We start from the raw sequence: 14,045 nt of genomic DNA on the forward strand, positions 1-14,045 counted from the left end.
TCTTGTAATTAAAAATAATTATATAATTTATTGAAACAATTTTGAAAATTTTATTTAAATTTTCAAGTTCAAATTTCAGAAATTTTTAAGATGTTTTATGTGAAAATTTTAATATACACAAAATACTAGAAAGACTAGTACAATGACTATTCGTATACCCAGTGCATGGATTAAAAATTTATTTTTTGTCATAATTTGCTTTATCTGCATCTATTTTTAAACTGGATCATGTGCTTTACATAAAATTTCATGCCTATCACATTTAATAAAATTCATAATTTCTTAATATTGTAAAATACTCATTCCATATTTAAATTTCCCCAGTTATTCCAGATTGCTTTTATAATCATTTTTCACACTTAATTGTTTTGCCTCCAACATGTTTTTCCGTCTAGGACAATTTATACACACTCTCAATTTTTCTTCTTGATAACATTAACATTTTAAAGACATCAGATGAGTTGTCATGTAAAATGTCCATCATTTTAATTTGTGTTCTTATATTTCATTTTATCTGCTGTAAACAGTATTCCCTGGTTAGTTTTCTAATCCAGTGTAATGTTTGCTTTTGCTTGGCAATTTTGGCAACTTTAATCCATTACTATTTATGTTCATGACTAATACATTTGGAATTAGCTCTTCCATCTTATCTGGTTATTTCTACCCACTAACAGTTTTTGTGTTTTATCTATTTTTAAATTGAACTGGGTGTTTTGATTTGCTTTCTTGTGTTTATTTTTCCTCATTCCTTTTTTCCTTCATAGTTTGGAGGTTTATGTCTATGTGTCCACATCACATTCCACCCCATGTGAGAGAAGGGGCTCTAAGATACCCACCCTTTTATGTTTGGCCTGTGTCTCTTGGGTTTGGGGAGCTTGAGAGCTGGCATGACATGTTACATCAATAGGCCTGAACCAAAAAAGAAAAAAAAAAAGCTACACTGGGCAAAAATTATTCTTTATCAACACTGGGGCTTAAAAAGGCACAAGCTTATCCTAGGCCAGATATGGTCCAAGCAGGAGGGAGCTGGCAAGGGGCCATTTATAAGTTCTGTCCAGGATTCCACAGACAGATGGTCCCTATACAAGCGGAGCTGATCAAGGAAACACTGGCAACTAGATGGAGGAGAAGACTTGTCCTGTGGGCTGAAGGACAAATTGGCCCCATCAGGGTGCTTCTGAGGAACGCATGAAAGCTCTTTTCAGGAAAATGGTCACTTTGAACATCTGCCAAGCCCAGTGAGTGATAGCAGCAAATCTCAAGGGTCCAACCGGGAATGGTCATACCTCCTGCCATAACCCCTCCCCAGAGGCCTCAGCACCACGCAAGTCAGGTATAGGACCATCCACACCCACACTCCATAAGGTCCGAGGCAGTCTTATACCGTGTGACTTGGCTCCACTGGGCAGAGGTGATTGATCTAGTGGGGCCACTTGACCCAATGGCAGTCAACCAATCAGTAGACAGCTCAGTGTGGTGAGGGAGCCAATCAGATTCTCTCTCAGGAGATTGTGCTAGGAGCTCTTCTCAGGCCACGGGTAGAGATGGCGCTGAGCGGATATGGGAAGAGAAGCCACAGGAGTGGGTGTGGGATCAGAGACTTGCGGGCCGTGACAAGCCCCAAGACGAGAGGATGCAGAATCACTGTGGGCTGGAAGTGGTAAGGCAGAGAAAAGCTGTGGAGAGCAGGGGAGGTTTTAAACAGAATTGGCCAGAGCATATAATTTTCATTATGGCTGTGGTTTGGTTTGGTTTGAGCCCCACTGGACATGTACAGACTCCAGCTGCTGACTCCAGGAAGCCGGCCTGGGTCTAGTTCCAGGTCAAGGGTCCTGGTTTCCCTTGGTTCCTGTTTTTGCGTATCAGTCAGGTGTGTCGGTCTCTCTTGCTGCTGACCTCTTCCTACACAACTGGAAACACCCATTACTTGAGATAACCAGAGCTGGACCTTGTTTCCTGCAGGCAAAGAACACAGCCCACAATTCGAAAGTGAGAGAAAATCACCAAAGAGCCAGAGCACAGCCTGGCATCAGCAGGAGCACAGCCTCGCTGCACCCTCAACAGCCTTCACGCCAGGCAGTTCTTGATGCATGTCCCCCAATAAAATCTTCCCTTACTGGGTTTTGTTTTTATTATTGTAAGAAAAAATGAAATCCACAAACCAAACCAGAAACTGATAGCTTATGGTGTTTGGTGTCAAATTTGTGGTCTCCAAAGGAGAAGATTTAACTCCAGGACCAAAGATGCAGTCTCACTCACTCAGAGTTTTGTGCAGCAAAGATTTTTATTTAAAGTAAAAGGATAGAGAAAGCTTCTGACATAGATATCAGAAGTGGGGTAGAAAGAGTGCCCCCCTCACTAGTTTAAGCAAGGCATTATATACCTTTCAACTGGCTGCTGAGAATAGATAAAAAGAATGCCTCAAGACTGAGAAAGTTTTATCCAGACCCAGATGGTTGCAGTGATTGTGTATAACAGGTGCGGTTCCATGATGATAGCTTCTGGGACAGCATCTATGACCTGCAAGAGAGAGGAGAGTGATCAGACTCTGTGTCAGTAAGCTGAGTACAGACTGTACATTCAACAAGGATGTCCAGCTCAGGGAGCTTCATGTGCCTCATAGCCTCCTTGACAAACTCAGGAGTCAACAAATATTGGCTGGGAAGTGCAGAGAGGAGGGCAGCATGAGGAAGGAATTTGTGAATGGGGAAGCTGGCCAATGTCATACACAGGCTCCATGAGGGAAGTTCCCTTCAGCCTGTGGGTTTTTAAAGCAGATCCCCAAAGGTTGACTGTGGAAAGGACAGAGAGATGAAGCCAGATGGTTGAAATCCTGGCTGTTCAACAGGGAGCTCTTGAGATACGTATAAAGTTGAAGAGGAATTGCTATTGAACCTCAATGAACTCTGACCTGAGTCCTTAGCAGAGACCTCACTTGTCTTCAACTTTGCTGTATCCCCAGCGCCCCGACCTGCTAAGGCTCCAAGTGCTGTCTGCACTTTCTTCAATACATGACTCACCTATGAAAAAGAGTGGTGATGTTATAGTTTAAATTATCAAGATATCTTACTTATATTGCTTGTATTAGAAAAAAAAAACCCCAGCAAAAGTAAGAGTAAGTTTCAGTGTAAATACAGAACATGTATCAAATTTCACTCCTTCCTGAACTCCAAATAAAAATAAAGTAAGACATTAGTTTTAGGCATAATTCCACTAGGACTCAGAGAACACTAAAGGCTAAGGCAGCTGTGAAAAAGCTGAATATTAATCCTAAATACATTAAGTCCCCTACATAGTAACCAGGTCAGTTCTGAGAGCACGTTCTTAAGTCCAATTTGTTTGTAAGTTCAACAAAGTTAGCTTAGGGACCCAAGTAACACAATCAACTATACAGTGCTGTACTGTAAAAGATTTATAATACTTTTCACACAAAAAAAGTACATAAAAAACAAAAACAAAGAATAAAGAACACATTTTTTTTTTTACTTCAACTTAAATTCTTTATTATCACAAAGATACTTATTGAAAGTTGCTCAGTAGTGTCTGATTCTTTGGGACCTCATGGACTGCAGCCTGCCAGGCTTCTCTGTCCATGGAATTCTCCAGGCAAGAACACTGGAGTAGGTTGCCACTCCCTTCTCAAGGGAGACTTCCTAACCCAGGGATCGAACCCCAGTCTCCTGTATTGAACACGGATTCTTTCTGAGCCATCCTTTTAATAGGGTTCACATACATTAAAAAAAAATTATTCACTTATTTTTGGCTGCAATGGGTCTTCATTGCTGTGTTCAAACTTTCTCGAGTTGCAGGAAGTGGGGACTCCTCTTTGTTGTGGAGCATAGGCTCTAGAACTTGAGCTCAGTAGTTTAGGGCTCAGCAGTTGTGGCACACGGAATCCTCCTGGACCAGGGATCGAACCTGTGTCCCCTGCATTGGCAGGTGAATTCTTTACTGCTGGGACCACCAGGGGTGGCCCTCTGATATATTTTTAATCTTACAGTATAGTACGTTGAAAAGTACAGTAGTGAAGAACAACAGCTGGCATACAGGGGCTGGTGTCACGTGAACAAGCAAGAAGAGTTACTGAATGGAGGACGGAGAGGAGGTGGGAGATGGTGGAACTGAAGGATTGTCAGCAATAGGAGATGGAGGGCACGCTTCAATGCCACTCATTCCTGACTTTGCTGGGACACCAGTTTGCATCTTTGAAAGTTCAAAACTTGAATGTTTATATGTCGGGGGCTAACTGTGTACAACAGAATCCCCGAAAAAGATCACAAATTGACATCCCCAGGTACTTCTGGAAGTGGGTGAAAGAGAGAGAGACCTGAGGCCGCTCCCTAACCGCAATGAAAATCGGAAGATTTGGGGTCTGTAAACAGAAGCACATGTGAGGGTGTGGGTATCATACTTCCAAAAAGGGATTGAGAGCCATAAATATGCTAAATGGAGACTCTTGGCCTTCCCGTCCCCTCTGCTTCCAGTACTTTACCCTCTACATAAGAGTCAGGAAAACTCTTGTGGGGAATCAAACTGGCCCAAGTGGAAACAATGAAAGGTACCAATATGAGGGTTCCCAGTCTACTATGAAGTGAAACTCAAAGTCAACAAGCCACTGTCCCCTCTGAGCTCACTCCTCAAGCCCCCCACTTTTAATCATGAGCCCACAATCCAGATGTACCAGACATCTAGCTGCTGCTGCTAAGTCACTTCAGTGTGTCTGACTCTGTGCGACCCATAGATGGAAGCCCACCAGGCTCCCCCGTCCCTGGGATTCTCCAGGCAAGAACACTGGAGTGGGGTGCCATTTCCTTCTCCAAGGCATGAAAGTGAAAAGTGAAAGTGAAGTCGCTCAGTTATGTCCAACTCTTCGCAACTCTGTGGAGTGCAGCCTACCAGGCTCCTCCATCCATGGGATTTTCCAAGCAAGAGTACTGGAGTGGGGTGCCATTGCCTTCTCCAAGACATCTAGCAGGACCTCTGAAATAGAAAACAGAGAGCAAAACAAAAAGGAAAAGGCAATCTGGAGAAAGAAAAGACAACATCTTTTTAAAAACTGTCTCTAGAGAATAGAATGTATACAGTAAAGAAGAGGGACTTCCTGGTGGCTCAGTGGTAAAGAATCCACCTGGCAATTCAGCATCCCTAGGTTGGGAAGATCCCCTGGAAAAGGCACTCCAGGATTCTTGCCTGGGAAATCCCACGGACAGAGGCACCTGGTGGGCTATGGCCCATGGGGCTGCAAAAGAATCAAATATGACTTAGAGACTAAACAACAACAATAATAAAGAAGAACACAGTGCTATTATAAATAAGGGAATGTTGAGAGAAAAAAAAGCAATTCTCAGAAAATAAAAATATGATGAACATTACAAACTCAATAGACATTTTAGAGATAAAGTTGGGGAAATCTCTCAGAAGGAACAGCAGAAAAGATGAAGTGATAGAAAACAGCTTCCAAAGGTAAAAATAAAGAAATAATCCGGTCAGTATAACATTTGAATAATAAACTTTCCAAAAAGAGGGACTAGAGGAAACTCACAGGTGGGGAAGCAAGAGTGAAATAACTCATGAAAATTTACTAGGACCAAAGGATATATGTTTTCAGATTGAAATGGTGCTTTGAGGATAAAAGCAGACCTATGCCAAGGCACATTCGTGTGAGATTTTAGAACACTGGGTAAAGACAAGACATTACGTCTTCTAGAGCAGGAGGGAAAAACAGGAAACCGAGAAAAGATCAGGAATCAGAATTACTTTAGATTTCAACATAGCAATGCTGGAAGCAAGAAGACAATGGAAGAATGCCTTCAAAATCTTAAAGTAAAACAATTTCTAACCTAGAATTACATACCTATGTGCTTAGCTGCTCAGTCATGTCCGACTCTTTGCGACCTTATGGACGATAGCCCACAAGGCTCCTCTGTCCATGGAGAATCTCCAAGCAAGAATACTAGAGTGGATTGCCATGCCCTCCTCCTCCAGGGGATCTTCCCAACCCAGGGATTGAACCCAGGTTTCCCACATTGTAGGCAGATTCTTTCCTGTCTGAGCCACCAGGGAAGCCCAAGAATACTGCAGTAGGTTGTCTATCCCTTTTCCAGGGGATCTTCCTGACCCAGGAATCAAACCAGGGTCTTCTGCATTTCAGGAGGATTCTTTACCAGTTGAGCTACAGGAGAAGCCCTGGAATTCTATACCTATACAGACTATTAAATCAAGTGGGAGGGTAAATTGAAAAATAATTCAGACATACAGGATCTCAAAAAAATTCTCCTTCCACGCATCCTTTTTTAGGAAGCTGCTGAAGGAGTTTCCACCACAAGAACTGTGTAAACCAAGACAGGGCTTCCCAGGTGACTCATTGGTAAAGAATCCACCTGCCAAAGCAGGAGACATGGGTTTGGTCCCTGGATTGGGAAGATCCTCTGGAGAAGGAAACGGAACCCCCTCCAGTATTCTTGCCTGGGAAATCTCATGGGCAGAGGAGCCTAGAGGGCTAAAGTCCATGGTGTTGGAAAAGAGTCAGACACAATTTAGCTATTCAACACTAACAACAAACCAAGAAAGAGGACATGAGATTGGAAGATGGTGCTCTGTTGCAGGAGACAAGAGAGGGAAATATTTCTAGAATAACAGCAAGAGGAGCTCCCAGGACAATAACTTTACCCAGTGTAAAGAGTAACTGGTAGGCAGAAGAATATCCCCCAAAGATGTCTAGGTCTTAATCCCATAATGTGTCCTCATTCCTAATACTCATAAATACATTATGCTACATGGAGAGAGAGAATTAAGATTGCAGATAGAAATAAGGCTGCTAATCAATTTACCTTAGAATAGGAAGATTATTCTGGATTTCCAGTAAGCCCAATGTGATCACAAAGTTTCTGATGGAAGTGGGAAGGAGTAGAGTCAGTATCATAGTGATACAATGGGAGAGAGACTCAACCAGCCATTTCTAACTTTGAAGACGAAAGAGAACACAAGCCAAGAAATGCAGGCAGCCTCTTGAAGCTGGAAAACACTAGAAAACAGGTTCTGTGTGAGATCCTCTAGAAAATAACACAGCCTTGCTGACACCTTGATTTTAACCCTGTGAGACCTGTTTCAGACTTCTGACCTCCAGAACTATAAGACAATACATTTGTGTTCTGTTAAGCCACTGAATTTCTGGCCAGTTGTTACAGCAGCCACAGGAACTCATACAGCAACCAATTCAAGTTCAAGCCTGGCATGTAGAGCTAACTGTTGTCACCGTTATCCTATATATCTTAAGGCAACTTCTGGGGCATGTGGCCTACCTGAGTGTGAGAAGCAGCAGAGAAATTAAAATATAAGAGACCATGGAGCTAGGGACACACTGAGGACCGACCTGGTCGCTGCGGGAGACCCCGTAGCGCAGCTCATTGACGAAATGCTCGCAGTTCTTGCAGATCAGATGGTAGCACAATTCACAGCCCACCAGCTTCTCTGCCAGCTGGACGATTTTGCTGGGAGGGAATGGGTTGTACTTGTCATCGTGCTTGTTGTTGACCTTGTACCGATCTTTCCCAACCACATCACATAGTCGTTCCATCTTTACTATGGCCTTGCCGGCTGCTGAAGACATGATACTGGACCAACCAGTTCCAGAAATTTTCCCTGTGGATTCAGAATGAGGAACATGATTGGTCTTGGGCTGGCGGGAGCCTAGCATCCACCACATCCACAATGGGATGAGCAGATGAGTCAGGGTCAGAGCTATGTGGCTTTGGATAAGACCCTTGTGGTCTCTGGTCCCTGGTTTTCTTATCTGAAATAAGGAGGAGTAAAATCCTATGATTTGTTGTGATTTTTTTTTAACACAGAGAAGCTGGCCTTGTACACCCTGTACACTTCAGGGGTCCTCTTGATTGTGCAGTATGGGCCCTGAGCACACCCACCTCCCTAGGGGAATAGAGTGTGAATTTTTTGTGACCCTGCCAAGGCTCCACTTTTCTGACACACACAAAGCTGATTACTGCAGAAAAGTTGAATGGATTTGCAGAAGGGGATTCCATCCTTCTGGGAATAAAGGGATCAAAACCCCACAGCTGCTCCCAGAGGAGTGACACCAGGGAAGTCAAGGAGGGGTACATTCGCACAGCCCTGGTCAATGCTGAGGGGCTGGAAGGTGCAACAGAGTTCCAGAAATAAAGCTGCCTTGAAGAAAGGGATCTGGGGTCAATACAGGGGCCAGGATGGTATGGAGCGAAAGCTGGTGCCTGCACAGAGATCCCTGTTGAGGTCACCAGCTTATATCATGTAGGGAGGGTATGATGACTGAAAACTGGGCTTGCATTAAAGAGGTGGACCCCGTGGAACATCACATCAGAGACTCATGTCCCTCAGAGAGCCTCTGTGGCCCTACCATGATCGCGAACCCCCAGGTCTCTCCCAGGAGGGGAAGCATCTCGTTACATGGGGCAGGACACATGTTGCACTGTGATGCCATGTGACAACAACGAGCAATGGCCAGAGGTTCTGATCAGAGTGCAGGTCCTGTTCTGCTCAGCTTTCCAGAGATCTGAACCCCTCTGCCCAGAGAACAACTATGAGATTTGGAAAATCAGAGGAATTCAGATTTCCTCCTCGTAGGGCAGGAGGTGCTTAATGGATTCAATGAGGTAAATAGAAGATGATGCTGTATTTGAGCCCCTAGTCTATTGAAAGGGTCAGCGTGGGGACTGGATCAGGGGAGCTCTGGAGACCCATCCACCTTCAGCTGCTCGGCGGGCAGGTAGGAGGCTGGGACTGGGGAGAAGCAAGCAAGGTGCCTGGGGCATAGAATTTCAGGAGGTTCCAGCTCCAGAGGTGCAAGTTCAGAGTTGACACCCAACAGTGAGGGCTTCCTTACACTCCACACGCTGGGTGCCACCCTGGTGAGAGTGTGTGCAGGTTCAGAGGCAGAAGCAATGTGTGCTGATTCTGGTTCCATCACTGCATGGTCTTGACAAGTCACTTAACTTAGCTGAGCCAACGCTGGGAATCCACAAATACAAGCTAAGATGGATTCATGAACACACATCAATTTAGGAATTTAAGGCTCCATTTAAAGGAATTATTTTTCTTTTTAAAGTTAGTCATGAGAGACTGTTTTCTTGGGCTCCAAAATCACTGTGTATGGTCACTGCAGCCATGAAATTAAAAGACGGCTGCTCTTTGGAAGAAAAGCTATGACAAACCTGCTGCTGCTGCTGCTAAGTCACTTCAGTCGTGTCCGACTCTGTGCAACCCCAGAGACGGCAGCCCACCCGTCCCTGTGATTCTCCAGGCAAGAACACTGGAGTGGGTTGCCATTTCCTTCTCCAATGCATGAAAGTGAAAAGTGAAAGTGAAGTTGGGCAATCGTGTCTGACTCTTAGCGAACCCATGGACTGCAGCCTACCAGGCTCCTCCGTCCATGGGATTTTCCAGGCAGGAGTACTGGAGTGGGGTGCCATTGCCTTCTCCTAGACAGCATATTAAAAAGCAGAGACATTACTTCACTGACAAAGGTCCATGTAGTCATGTATGGATGTGAGAGCTGGACAATAAAAAAGGCTGAGGGCCAAAGAATTGATGCTTTTGCACTTGGTGTTGGAGAAGACTCTTGAGAGTTCCTTGGACTGCAAGGAGATGAAACCAGTCAATCCTAAAGGAAATCAATCCTGAATATTCACTGGAAAGACTGATGTTGAAGCTGAAGCTCCAACATTTTGGCCACCTGGCTCAAAAGATATGACTCATTGGAAAAGACCCCGATGCTGAGGAGGACTGAAGGCAGGAGAAGGGGATGTCAGAGGATGAGATGGATGGATGGTATCACTGACTCATTGGACATGAGTTTGAGCAAACTCTGGGAGATGGTAAAGTACAGAGAAGCCTGGTATGCTACAGTCCAGGGGGTCACAATGAGTTTGACACGACTGAGCAACTGAACAACAACATTAAAGAAAATACCAATTAAACAATTGTAGAAAGGGCACATGAATATGGCAAATAATCAATGACTGAAATTTGGGGAACCTCAGACTTCACAGCAGATCATCAGTTTCAAAGGCAGGAGATAGAGTCAGAGCCAGGGTTTGAGTCCCACCACTGTGACTTTCTGCTATATGACTGTGGACAAGTTGCTTAACTTCTCTGAGTCCCCAGTTCCTTGTAGAAGAGGTCCAATAAGTTCCACCTTTGCCTACAGCTGTGGATGAGGAACTGCAAGGATTTAAGCAACAGATTAGGCAAGGTGCTTCCACTAGTGCCTGGCGTAGGGTTAGTGCCCAGCAAGTGTTGGGTCTCATTAGTACTGGGCTGATCTCTAAGTTTCCTTCCAGCTCTGACTTCCACCATTTTCTCAGTAGTATGAGGTCAGTCCCCCTGCCTCACCTATTTCACAAGATTCCTGTGAAGCTCCAATGGGAAGATGCAGATAGAAGAATCTTTTCCCTTTAAGGAGCATTGCTCACCCAGTGACGGGTATCACACTGTCTACCCAGATCCCTGTCATGCCTTTCCTGTCTCCTGTCCAGCATTTACACACACTCAGCACAGTTAGTACTGAGGCCCTACTATGTGCCAGGCCTTGTCCACAGTTCTGAAGCCTTCCATGAACTTGACAGCGTACCTGCCCTCAACTAGTATACACTCTAGTGAAAGGACACTGACAGTGAACAAATAGAACAAAGTAAATACTTTCAGATTTTGAAAAGGCTGTGGGGAAGATTAAGTGAAGTCACACAGGAGAGGATGACCAGGGGAGGCTGCCCTCGCTGAGGCTGGGGAGGGCCACGCCCAGGAATGGCCATGTGAGTTGAGACTTGAATGATGAAAGGGAGGCAGCTGTGGTGAGAGCCAGGAAAGAGCATCACAAGCAGAATGAGTAGCTTAAGCAAGGACCTCAGGAAGGAAGGCTGCCAGGAGGCCAGTGAAGACTGGAGACCCAAGAGGAGAGAAGAGGAAGAGGAAGCTCAGATAGGCATCCTGGGCCAGACCATGCCAGGCTCAGAGGTCGCAGCACAGATGTGAAATTTTTCTATATGTGATGGAAATGCCAGCTGAAATTTTAGGTAGAGGAGGGACATAGTCAGATTTATAATTTAGAATGATCATGCTGGCTGCCCAGTAAAGGAAGGACTGACAATCGTGGTCAAGAGGCAGAGAGACCAAGCAGAACTGCAGTAGCATCAGGTGAGAGAGCATGGGATCTTACCCAAGGCACATCAGTGGAGATGCTGAGAAATGATCAGATTGAGGGTCTGCTTTGGAGATAAAGCCAATAGGATTTCCTGATGGATTAGATACAGAGTGAAAAGGATCAAGGATGATGTGTAGACTTTTGGTCCAAGTGACTGAATGGTGTTGTCGTCTGGAGCCCTCCATCTGAGAAGTGTCAAGTTCAACATGCCAGTTAGACACCTAAGTGAAGATGCCAAGTAGTCAAGAGGTTATACAAGTCTGAAGCTGAGCAGGATCAAGCCTAAGTTAAGGTTGTGGTCTTAGGGAGACATCAACAAATAGAAGGTATTAGAATCCAGGGCACAGATGAGGGAGGAGTAAAAATGAGAGATATGGGAGAGGAGGAGGAACCCACCCCACGCCCCTCCCACAAGAGGCCACAAGGAAGGGCATAGAGGGAAAGGAACAAAATCAGTGCCAGGGAGCATAGAGAGAGGTCACTCATACTAAATGCTGTAGAGAAGCAAGAAGGCGTGGAACCAGGATATTGATGAAGCCTTGATAAGACCTGTTCCAGGAGGGGCATAAATACCCCCTGGTGGAACAGAAGAGAGAATGGGAAGTGAGGAGCCAGCAATGGCCATGGCAGACAAGAGATCTACCCCATGGGAAGTTAGTTAGAATGTGTGATCAAGGGGGTCTTTGTTTACCAGTGGGAGATATTCCAGTGGTTTCAAAGGCAAGAGGAACAACACAGAAGGCGGGGGGAATTTGAGGGCAAAATGCTTATGAAAGTAAGAGAAGGAGTCCAGGGCCCTAGTCCACCCAGGGGGTGGCTTTATAAATAAGGGCAAAGGCAGATTCTGTGGATGTCAAGATTGGTGGTTCTGTTGATCGGGGTGGGACATCTACCCTGGTTACTTTGATTTCTCTATAAATACAGCATGAGGTCACTGATTTTGCTACCATCCTAGGTCAGCAGAAGACACACCCAAGAATGTCCAAAGCAGCTGCATGCAGAGCAGCTTACAACTGGAAACATCCCATGCCAATCAGCAGAAGAGTGGTTAACAAATTGAGGGATTCCCATTGTCCGAGGATACAGCAATGGAGAAGTAAGAACAGCATGGGTGATTTCACGGGGCCAGTGAAAGAGCTGGACACAAGAGTTGCCCCGAAGTTCTAGAACAGGCAAAAAAAGCAGGAGGATCTAGAGGAGTGGCTGCCCCTCAGGAGGGAGAGAGGGTCCTGAAGAGGCATGAGGGGCTTTTAAGGGCCGTGGAAATATTCTAGGCCTTGATCTGTTCATCGTCACATGGATGGATACATTTTAAAAAATTCATTGACTATACACTTGACTATATTGTGCATTTTACTGCATTTAGGTTTGTCCACAGTTAAATAATTTAGGAAAAGGGAGTGGGGGAATGCTCACAACAATACCCCAAGTTAAGAATTCTCAACCTCAGTTTACAGATGAGGAAACTGAGGGTGGAGAATGAAACTGGATCCACAGTCACGTCTGCTGCCCAAACACCTGTGCTCTTTCCAAGTGATTTATTTAATTAAGATTCAAGTTAAAAGGTGAATGTTTTTGATTCAAGGTCATAAAATATAAACTGCATTACAGCAGAACTGCCCCCTTGGAATCCCACCTCAATCTCTCTGCACACCCCTTGGGTTCCAAGGAGCAGAGTTTGAAAACCATGGCCCTACACCAAGATGTCTTCTTGTAGCACTCAGGAACCAACTGCTCGTTGGGAGCAAGAGGAATATTGGGGTCCCTGTTTACCCACAGCTCCCCCATTCCCTCTGCTTCCAGCTTCAGCACAGTGGAGGCCCTGGGTGCCCTTACGTAACGGTGCCAGGTGGACCACATATCCGCCACCAACGTAGACAGCCCAGTGTGAGTAGAAACCACGGAAGATTTCAATCAGGTCTCCAGGCTGGGGTTCGGGCTGCAAAACCAAGAAGAAGACTGTTAGAGGTGATGGGAGAGCTGGGAACCAAGGGTGGGGCTCAGTCCAGAGAGAGCAGCTCAGCCACCTTCATCTCACAGCTCTCCAGGATGTCCTCCCGAGCTTGCCCGGCCATGCTGGTGCCCGGCCCACTTCACATGTCTGCCAGGGACTATGGGCCTGCCCACTTGTCATTACTACTTGCAAAGTGCACACCTCGCTGGGACTTCTACCTTATTGTTACTCTTTCTAGTATATTATTTACTGAATGCTTAGTCTGAGCCAAGGACTCTGCTGAGCAGTTTTACAGGAATAGTTCAATAAATTCACACAACCCGCCTATGAGGTGGGCACTGTTGTGAACCCCATGTGATGAAAGAGGGAATCAAGGCTCAGGGATGGGGAGGAGATTTTGCAAAACCACCCAGCCCCTGAGAGATGTGAGCAGGACTCAGTGCTAGGCTGCGTGATTCCCAGGCCATCGTCTTGACCACCACAGTGACCGTCAGGCAAGCACACAGGTTATCTGACTAGAGCTGCCCACCTGGGGGCCCTGCAGAGGCTGCCAAATCTAGGGGCAATGGTATTTCACAGACACTCCCCCTACCTGACCCAGAGCCTGGCAGACAGGTGGAGTCTGCCTCTGGCAGTAATGTCCCCCTGGCTGCTCCTCCTGAGGGTGAGAGTGCGTGCATGCGTGTGTGACAAGCAAAGGAAAACTCTCTGCACTGTGCTCACTCCTCTACTTCTGACACCGGATGTGTGGGTTTCCCACACTAAGCAGTTCAATCCTCGGTGCACACTGACTGGGTGTCCCACAGTTTAACTCAGTTCTGACACTCACGGCCCAGAGTCAGTGCAGACCCCACAGGCTTAGTCCCAGGAGACTGAGCTTCAGATGCCAGGTGCAAGTTG

General features: G+C 45.7%; 1 protein-coding gene across 1 annotated transcript; it reads right to left on the bottom strand.

Moving 5' to 3' along the window:
- Positions 1–2,421: 2,421 nt before the first annotated feature.
- LOC129654135 (phospholipase A and acyltransferase 3-like) lies at positions 2,422–13,266 on the bottom strand. Its single transcript, XM_055583709.1, has 4 exons — positions 13,230–13,266; positions 13,028–13,150; positions 7,373–7,641; positions 2,422–2,520 (listed from the first exon to the last, which is right to left on the bottom strand). The coding sequence occupies exons 1-4, from the start codon at positions 13,264–13,266 to the stop codon at positions 2,422–2,424; spliced, it is 528 nt and encodes a 175-aa protein (XP_055439684.1).
- Between the last annotated feature and the right edge of the window lie 779 nt (positions 13,267–14,045).

The sequence above is a fragment of the Bubalus kerabau genome, chromosome 5 (genome assembly GCF_029407905.1).
Source record: "Bubalus kerabau isolate K-KA32 ecotype Philippines breed swamp buffalo chromosome 5, PCC_UOA_SB_1v2, whole genome shotgun sequence".
NCBI classification, from domain to species: Eukaryota; Metazoa; Chordata; class Mammalia; order Artiodactyla; family Bovidae; genus Bubalus; species Bubalus kerabau.